The sequence below is a fragment of the Puccinia triticina genome, chromosome 7A, assembly GCF_026914185.1.
Source record: "Puccinia triticina chromosome 7A, complete sequence".
NCBI classification, from domain to species: Eukaryota; Fungi; Basidiomycota; class Pucciniomycetes; order Pucciniales; family Pucciniaceae; genus Puccinia; species Puccinia triticina.
In genome coordinates, this window is record NC_070564.1 from 5,176,173 (window position 1) to 5,185,737 (window position 9,565).

A 9,565-nucleotide genomic window follows, 5' to 3' on the forward strand; every position below is an offset into this window, starting at 1 on the left:
CTCATTACTAACCTAGTGATGCCCGGCATTCCACTCGCATATTATGGGGAGGAGCAAGACATGTATCTGTACGACTCACAAGGTCAGTTGACATCTGGTAACACGAGAAGGGACTACTTACTAACAAGTTGCGCGGTCCCGTAGCTAGCAATTATCTTTACGGCCGTCAAGCGATGTCTTCTACACGAGCGTGGCAGACTCATGGTTGCTACAGAGTGGGCTCTCAGCAGTATTTCAAAATGCCTTTAGAGAGGGCACTTACAGGATGCAAAGACGAATGGAACAGTTTGGATCATTTTGACCCCACCTCACCCGTGCGCAAAGTGTTATCACACTTTACATATCTCCGAGCAAAATACCCGGCTTTACAGGATGGCTTCAATCTTGTTCAACGCGGAAACTGGACATCCTTTGGACAGCTTCCCGGTTCCAACATGACCCAGACGGAATGGGGATTTTGGAGCGTCACCCGTAGTCCTTCAGAACAGCAACAGCTCACCGGACCAAATGCCAACGCGACCGTCTGGATGCTCTACAGCAACCTGAACACAACAAAAACATTTGAGTTTGATTGCGGCACACAATTGTGGATTTCGGCCCCTTACCCTGCTCCCATGACGGTACGGAACTTGATTTACCCATACGAAACTTACAATTTGGCCGGATCCAAGTCACCCTACTACCTCGACGGCAAAGCCCCATACCGAGGCTGCTTGCAATCCGTTACTATGGATGCTTTGGGCTTTAAAGTGCTGGTTCCCGCTGACAACTGGGAGGCACCTTTACCCCAGCTTGTTCATTTCAATCCTGGCCACGATGCCAGAATTTTGTCTCATTCCGACTCGGATAGTAACCCAATCGCAATCTCCCTTTCGTTCTCAGATGAAATGTCTTGTGAAAGCGTCTCTCAATCGATTTCCCTAGCCTATGTTATTGACCCGGCTTCGCGTCACCAACCCCGCCTGAATGCCAACTCTGCAGCGTGTACCTCTATTCCACCCGTCTTGAGCTCCATTTCATCCGCTCCAGCGGCTGTATGGACATGGTCAAGTCAGATCGAGGATGCGCCCGACGGCATTTACGAACTCATCATCAAGAACCCAACGAACAAAGCAGGCTTACATACTCAGTCTACCGATCATCTTTTGATTCGCAAAGGTCTTCGTGACAATCCGATTACGTTTCAGACAACCGCATACTCGAAGAGCTTGCTCCAAAAAGGATCAGACGGTTTGTTTCAAATCGTTTCCAATGCCGCCGGAGCGGACCTGATGCGCTACTCAACCGACTTTGGAAAAACGTGGATGAAGTGGCAGCCGTATGCTCGGACGGTCGGACTACCCGCGGGCTCGTTCAGCCAGTCGCAATTTTGGGAAGGCAATCACATTCGCGTCCAGTATTGGTCCAAGCTTGGTGGTTCGGCGGCCCAGTCGGTTGATTCTGACTACGGTTACAGTGGGACAGACATTCGCACTGTTCCTCAGCTTTTGCTACGTGGACCTTTCAATCAATGGTGAGCTCAGATAATTTAGATGACTTCTGCTTTTTATTGGACCGACTCATTTGTTGGATTTGTAGGGGTTATGATCTTGGGACCAATAATGGGTTTACTTCCCGGCAAGGCAATTGGACTTTTGATGTAAGTTTCTGTATACTTGGCCAGATGATTTGCACAGCGCGAAAACTGAGCAAGTTTTTATTTTCGCACTCTTTCGAAGATTATGACAAATTGGCCCAATTTCTTTCAAGTCACGCCATTTGACGTACACGATGAGTTTTACTATGGCGACGTCGATGGTGATGGGGCCTTAGATTTGCTTCCGCCCAACACACAATCGCCGAATTACCTGAATCTATCCAAGCCGCTGTCTCCATACCTAGGTTGGAGAATTATGGTCAATCAAACAGACATGACATGGAGTGCCCTTCCCATTGGAGACGAAACCGTTGGGATCCTTATTTTTATCCTGCTGTGTCTCATCCCACCTTTGACAGCCGTCCTCGCGTGTTGGATCTTTAAAAGAGCCTTCTACAGCATAAAAATAAACAAAGTAAGCGAACTTCGCTTCCTTCGCTTCCTTAAGACGTCCAGCTGTTAATTCATTCATTTTTTTTTCTTGACAGTACGGTTTCAAAGAGAAAAAAGGATTCAGTCTGAATCCCTTTCTGGATTTGATGAAAGAGAAATCTCATGAGTTCCGGTCTATGAAGGGCGAAAAGGGCGACATGGGAATGATCAGTGCTGGAATAGGTGCCGCCATGGGCCTAAGGTCTCGTGGGGCGAGATGGCCCGATGATATGACAGCCCGACGAAAAGTTCTAATTGCCACACTTGAATACGAGATTACTGATTGGAAGCTGAAAGTCAAAATCGGGGGTTTAGGAGTCATGTCTTCCTTGATGGGAAAAGCGATGCACGATGTCGACTTATTATGGGTGGTTCCGAAGGTTAAAGATTTGGAATATCCCGAGGCCGAACCTGCTCCACCGATTGAAGTCACTATCTTCGGCGAAAAATACTTGATCGAGCTGCAAATTCATAGACTCGACAACATCACGTATTATCTGCTTGACTCGCCCGTATTCCGTGCCAACACCAAATCTGATCCTTATCCAGCCAGAATGGACGACCTCAGCTCGGCAATCTTCTATTCGTCCTGGAATCAAAGTATCGCAGAAATTTGCCGAAGAACCCCAGACTTGGATATCTATCACATCAACGATTATCACGGTGCTTTAGTGCCACTCTACTTGCTGCCTATGGTATTACCCGTTTGTTTATCTCTTCACAATGCGGAATTCCAAGGACTCTGGCCACTCCGGACTAAAGAAGAAGCAGATGAGGTCTGCCGTGCATTCAACTTATCCAAGGACATTTGCTCGAAATATGTTCAGTTCGGAAACGTATTCAATTTACTCCACGCTGCTGCCAGCTTTATCAGCCATCACCAAAAGAGCGTGGGTGTTGCTGGGGTTAGTGACAAGTACGGAAAGCGAAGTTGGGCGAGGTATCCGGCCTTATGGACGCTCAAAACGATCGATTCACTTCCTAATCCAGACCCCACTGATATCGAAGCACTTGATGCTGCTCCCCGAAACATGAAAGATGTCACCATAGACGAAGCAGCAGAAGCTCAACGGCCGGAAGACAAGCGGAAAACTCAAGAATGGGCCGGCTTACATCAAGACCCCAACGCTCAGCTCTTTGTATTCGTCGGTCGGTGGTCCCTTCAAAAAGGCGTGGATCTCATTGCCGACGTTTTCACAACTATTCTTGAGAAGCGCTCCGACGTTCAGCTTGTGGCGGTTGGACCCGTCGTGGATCTCTACGGACGATTTGCTGCCGCGAAACTAGCTCGGCTAATGGAGTTGTATCCCGGGCGGGTTTTTTCCAAACCTGAATTCACGGCTCTCCCGCCATTTATCTTCTCTGGTGGCGATTTTGCTCTCATCCCAAGTCGTGACGAGCCCTTCGGATTGGTAGCTGTGGAGTTTGGAAGGAAGGGTGCCTTGGGAGTTGGAAGTCGCTTAGGAGGTTTAGGTTTGATGCCGGGATGGTGGTTCCCTGTGGAAAGTGATAGTACTGCTCACATGCACTCACAGTTTGCGAAGACCATCAAGGCCGCGCTCAAGTCAACCAACGAAGAGCGAGCCGTCCTTCGTGCACGCTCTGCTCTTCAGCGTTTTCCGGTGCTCGAATGGCGTAGTAGGATGGAAAACATGCATCGCCGCTCCATCAAGGCCTCACGGAGGTACGCTGGGACACTGGCTGCTGGACCGGATACCCCTGTGCGACCGCAGTCAGAGATGAAGATTGACATGGAGGAGTTTCGCTGTGATCCTTTCTCTACCCGTGGCTCGATGGATTCTCTTCGCTTAGCCTGTGACCGCTCTGAAGAACTCATTACGGATCCCACACAGCATTCGGTACATTTGAGGCCTAGTCAATCTCCATACAATCGCCGTGGCTCTTCTCCGAACGGCCTGGATTTAACCAATTCAAGTACTCTACACTCACCCAGGACTAGTGAGGATTATGATTCCGAAGCGAAAGATGCCTCTCCACTGGTGACTAAGGCAGGTGCGCGCAACCCACGCGTCTCTCACGGGAGGGATCGGTCAATGGATGGGAAGCGCATATCGGTTGCACCATCAATGCACCCCAACATGCTTGCCTCACAAGAGGAGGATGATCAATACGGTAGTTTCTTAAACAAAGCTAACCGCCAACTAAGTCGCAAGCTTACCAAAAAACTTACAGTCACTTATGGAAGGCAAGCTGCCAAAGACCCATTCATACCCACCCCTGCGACACCGACTGCCGCGATTGCCGAGTTCAATGAAGATGAATTACTTCCGCCGGTTAGGCCCTTTGCCGGTGGCGGGGGTCACACAAGCCGGAAATCTTTTGATTCCATAAATTCAATCATGGAAGAACACGGGGCAGATTCGCCATTGAATCAGGCTATCGAAGGTTTCACTGATGAAAATGGACAGGTAACCCAAGAGTTCATTACAAAATTATCACAGCTAAACTCTGGCAACTCGAAGGGCGACCTATGTATCGCAGAATATCTGGTGGCGGCTGAGAAAGCCTACTTCAAGCATGTTAGAGATGACAAGCTGGCTTTAGCTAGGTCCCAGTATGATGGCCAAACTCTCCGGGGTTCGACGAAAAGGCCAATCTCTCGCGCTATCAGTGAATGGTCTGTTAAGAAGCACGCTTTGGAGAATGATGAAGAAGAAGAAGAAACTGCTGCAGGCAGCGAAGATCCTCTCACTACACAGGCAGAACTAAATCAATGGCAGATCAGACTTCAGAAGGTATACTTCGGCTGGCCTGTCTACACGATACTACTGGCCTTCGGGCAAGTTCTGGGAGCTACCAGTTTCCAGCTGTCTCTACTCGGCGGTAGTAGCTCTCAAAGGACATTTGATCTTTACAGTAAGTCAAAATTACGCGAACAGCTCCACAGTCCCAGAAGCTGATTTATCATTGCATCTCACCAGTCATTGGAGCCGTCAACATCATCGGATCGGTAACTTGGTATATACTCAACAGTGTAAAACCCGCGACATGGTCACTCTCATTGCCTTGGGTTTGTTTTGGGATGGCGTTTTTGTTGATTGGATTACCATCACTGTCGTCAGACTTGAAAGTCTACAGTGTTAGGCACCCTTTGAGTCTTCTGGCTTCCAGTTTTTACTCCTTCGCCTCGGCAGCAGGATTTCGTGAGTCATATGAAATTAATGTTCTACTCAACCTGCTCAACATCGCTGACCAAGAACGCGCTCCCAGTTTTCTTCAGCACTAATTTCGGGGAGGAAGCAGGGGGAGGCACAGACACTTGGGTGTATCGAGCTTGTGTAGTGCAAGGCACTCAACAAATCTGGGTTGGTTCATCTATCTTATATGATCCAAGACTTCGATGACTGAACAAAATGTCCCTTCTCTAGATCGCTGCCTTGTGGTACTGGGGATTCAAGCTGCAAGGAACAAACCCGACAGACACGGCATCGGTACCTCCCGCCTGGGTCAATGCTTTTACTCTCACGCTGGCAATCACTTGTTTCGGCATTGGATACGTTCTTTTCATTGGACTGGTGAGCATTCTTAGCTCAATGAGTTACTTCTAGACACGATCGACTAACGTAATCTTCGCACAGCCCAATTACTACCGAAATGTTCCCGGCCAGGTTCCCAATTTCGTAAAAACTCTATTCCGTCGCAAGCTGGTGATATGGTATATGGCCGCGGAAATCTTGAGGGATTATTGGCTGTAAGTCATGAACTTCTCACACCATTTGGCTATGATCCTAATGTGACCAAGATACTCCTGATATAGATCGGGTCCTTACGGAAGAAATTGGTCTTTCTTGTGGACTGGTTCTGCAATGCCTGTTTGGGCGACTGTCATATTGGTTTTCATTTTCTTCGTAGGAATTTGGGCCGTAAGTTCTGAGATTTTTCACCGCTTGATAATAAAAATCGGATTCTGATCATCGGTCAATTGTTCAGGTTGTGATGAAAGCTCTTAGTCATGCTTCAAAGAAACACACTTGGTTTCTGCCCATTTTCGCGGTTGGGCTTGGCGCTCCCCGATGGTGTCAGATGCTCTGGGGAACCAGTAGTCTTGCCATGTATATTCCATGGGCCGGCGCAGCGGGTCCTTACCTTGGCAGTGAGTGCTGCTCTTCCGGTGCACGATCATCATGCCACGCAATCTGGCTGATGCATTGGTTCTTTTGTTACGTATAGCCTCACTATGGCTCTGGCTAGGTGTCCTGGATGCGGTTCAGGGTGTTGGTTTGGGAATGATTCTACTCCAGACTTTGAGTCGGACGCACGTTGCAGCCACATTATGCTTGGCTCAAATCATTGGCTCGACAGCCGTCATCGCTGCTAGGGCCACAGCTCCTAACAGGATTGGACCGGGTAACGTTTTCCCAGATCTTGGCCTTTGGGATCGGGGCGGGCACCTCAGGGAATCTCCCCTTGCCAATTGGGAGTTTTGGGTGGCCCTGGCGTGCCAGTTAATAATCGTTGCCGGTTATTTGGTATTGTTTAGACGGGAGGTGTGTACCACCTGTTGTTAACTGCCGTGAGAACTGAAGAAACTGATGAAACCTTTCCGACCAATTGTGTATTTCCAGCAACTCTCGAAGCCTTAGGACCTGGCGAAACTGCAAATTCCCTCAAACGACGCGCAGAACCTATTTTTAAATGAACCCAATGCATCTTTGATCTATATTCAGCATCCCAACTACCTTTTACGCATCTTCGGCCATCATGACTCATCGCAATCATCATCCATTGACACTTACCAAAACTTTCCAACTATTGTTGTCTTTCAAGCTAGAAATGGCTCTGGATAGAAATCAACAGATCCTGTCATGTTTTGTTTTATTTGAACTTTATATGTATTTAGACGAGTGTAGAACGACATAATTTTAATGGTAGAAATTGGTTTCATCAATGTAAATATATATAATCCATCCATGCAACTGCATACTCTAGATCCATGTAGCTTTCCAGCAGTCACTATTCATGACAGTGTAGTCACCTCTTAGTACCGCGAGACAATCTTTCTCGTGGCATCAAGAAGCCTGACGAAGGCTTCAGCACGAATCCCACCCTCAACCAGCACAGTCTCCTGGGTCAATCCCGAAAGCATTTTCTCTCATTTTTTTGTTGCCTTTGGTTTCATCTCTCATACTTGCATATTCGCTCATTGGGGAACAGATTGTCCTAAATCAAGAGTTCCTCATGAGCTCGAATCCATAACATGTGCTCCTGACTGCACTGCTATAAAAGCTGTCAGAAGACAATGATGGGCACGTTTATTTGATTTGCTGCTGAGGTTGGGATGGGGCGAAATTCGAAAGGACGTGAAGGACGTGAGTTGAGCTACAACAGGTTATCTTTCCGCTTCAAATGTTTAAGTGGGTTCGCTAGTGCTCCGCTCCCACATGTATTTTTATAGCCCGGCCAGGCTTGAAGCCGCCGGCCCACGGACTTTCTCCTACTTTTTAATTCCGTTCGATCCAAGCTCAACAAATCAGCTAGCTTTCTCCTACTTTAGCTGAGCTACGGCTAGTTGGGGATAAACGCTTCCAGAGTGAACTACTATGAGCATGACCGAGAGAATGGGACACGTCCCATACCGCGATCAATGCCACATCAAGAGAGACCAATGGAGAAATCATCACACCCAGACTCTGGAAGGGCCAATATGGCGGCGCGAAATACATAATCTGTGCGATGTTAAAAAGACTGAAGAACAATTCCTGATAACTGGTGTCTTTACCCTTCGAATTTCTTGCTTTATTTGACCGCAGCCACTCAAATCAAACCACTGGGCGTCTGTCCATTCGATCTTTCTGTCTTCTTGCATTTTAATCCAACCTTTTCACACCACCACTTGATTGACTACCATCCCTTTTTACTCCCGTTTCCAAAGTAGATATGCTTTCTTTTTTCAAGCGGCGGTCGTTAGATTTCAAAAGGGAGTCTGGGACTTATCATGAGCTGAACGGCGACCGGAAAATCTCGATTTCGGAAGAGATGCAAGCGCCCACGGCTCAGCCTTTGCAGATCAATCACCACAATTTTGATATCCTACAATTGCCCCACAGTCTTCCAGGCGAGACTTGGGTCAATGATTCTTTTTCGAAGATTCCAAGGCAAGCACCGGTTTTCCAAAAACCTGCGAGGAAACTCCAATTCTCGAGAGCACCTAACCCGAAAAAATGCGAATCTGTTATCCGTCACCTCAAGACAATCTTGGCCGATTCCAATTCTAAACATGATCTGATCAAAGGCACCGACCCTCTTGCAGCCAAAAAGGCGCGGTCAGCCGCACTCTCCAAGACCGATTCCAAGAAAATCTTGTCGCATCTGAACGACCCCAAATATGCGAACACCATCATCTCCATGCTCAAGCAAGAACCACATCCGCCCTATGTGTCGCAGCAAGGAGAAAATGCTGACCGCCTACCCCGTGGAGTCTGTCTTCGTAACAGCGAATCCGAACTTGACGCTCAATCAGCGGCAGGAAGTGACATGGAGGACGTGATTGATGTGACGAAGGCCTTAAACATGCGCGCGCCTGGATCATCAGAGATCATATATTTAATCACTGGCTTATCCGCAGGAACTCTGTTGAGTACTATCGGACAGTCTACTGGATTCTACGACGTTTTAGCAATGGGAAGCAAAAACCTGATAGACAGAAGTGAAGGCCATCACGAATTGATCGGAATGGTGCCCAAGGACCGGGTCAGCGTCTGGTGTTGTGAGTCATTACGCTTTACTTTATCTCTCTTCTTGGCAACGAAGTACATAACCAAACAACAGACGAGCTGATATTCTCGGATTGATGTCAGACTGGTGGGGATTCGAGTTGGCGCTCCCGTTGGAAAGCATTGCACGTCTCAAGACCGCCAAATCGATCGAGAGTGCGGCCGTGCAAATGTTGCTTGCTCTAACCGTTGCCGGCGGTGCTGTGGAGCTTCTGCCGTTCATCAGGTTTCTTGGAGCTTACTTGGACATGGAATGGGCCGCCGTAAACGAACAGAACAAAGGTAAGCATCACCTCATTTTCCATCTCGAATCGTCCTGTCCCATCAACGTTGCTCAATTTAAGCGTCTCTTCTATCTTCCGCTTTTTCTTTCAGGGAAGGGAGTCGTGATTGCGGCCACTTGGGCTCTTCCCATGGCACTGGTCCCGCGGCCGTGGGACTTTGATTCACCCTCAGAGATTGCACCGCTCGTCAAGGCCAACGTTCCTCAAGGGGTCGAAGTTTTGGCTGTCTCATCTCAATGCAGCGCATGACTTACTCCTCGGAGTCTTCTGTCGGAAAACCTTCAAATTATTTATCAATTGTTTTGACCCTAATTTACCTAATTTTATTTTGTACGCCAAGTGCGAGCATGTATGGCTGAAGCTTTAATATCTAATGGCCATGATGTTTTTATATCCCAGTTGCAATTGCGCCGAGACTTGACCAACGATTGAACATGCATCTGAATTTACTTGGGTTATCAGATAATCTCAGGCAATGC

The 9,565-nt window shown here is 48.0% G+C and overlaps 2 protein-coding genes across 2 annotated transcripts; both read left to right on the top strand.

Annotated features, from left to right (window-relative positions):
- Window positions 1-2,259: 2,259 nt before the first annotated feature.
- Window positions 2,260-6,672, top strand: PtA15_7A565 (uncharacterized protein; the record flags this gene model as incomplete). Its single annotated transcript, XM_053171184.1, has 9 exons — window positions 2,260-4,945; window positions 5,011-5,232; window positions 5,300-5,394; window positions 5,458-5,604; window positions 5,668-5,780; window positions 5,847-5,952; window positions 6,020-6,182; window positions 6,260-6,576; window positions 6,655-6,672. 9 exons carry the CDS (start codon window positions 2,260-2,262, stop codon window positions 6,670-6,672), a joined length of 3,867 nt encoding a protein of 1,288 aa, XP_053022391.1.
- A 1,294-nt stretch (window positions 6,673-7,966) lies between these two features.
- Window positions 7,967-9,335, top strand: PtA15_7A566 (uncharacterized protein; the record flags this gene model as incomplete). Its single annotated transcript, XM_053171185.1, has 3 exons — window positions 7,967-8,795; window positions 8,887-9,084; window positions 9,178-9,335. 3 exons carry the CDS (start codon window positions 7,967-7,969, stop codon window positions 9,333-9,335), a joined length of 1,185 nt encoding a protein of 394 aa, XP_053022392.1.
- Between the last annotated feature and the right edge of the window lie 230 nt (window positions 9,336-9,565).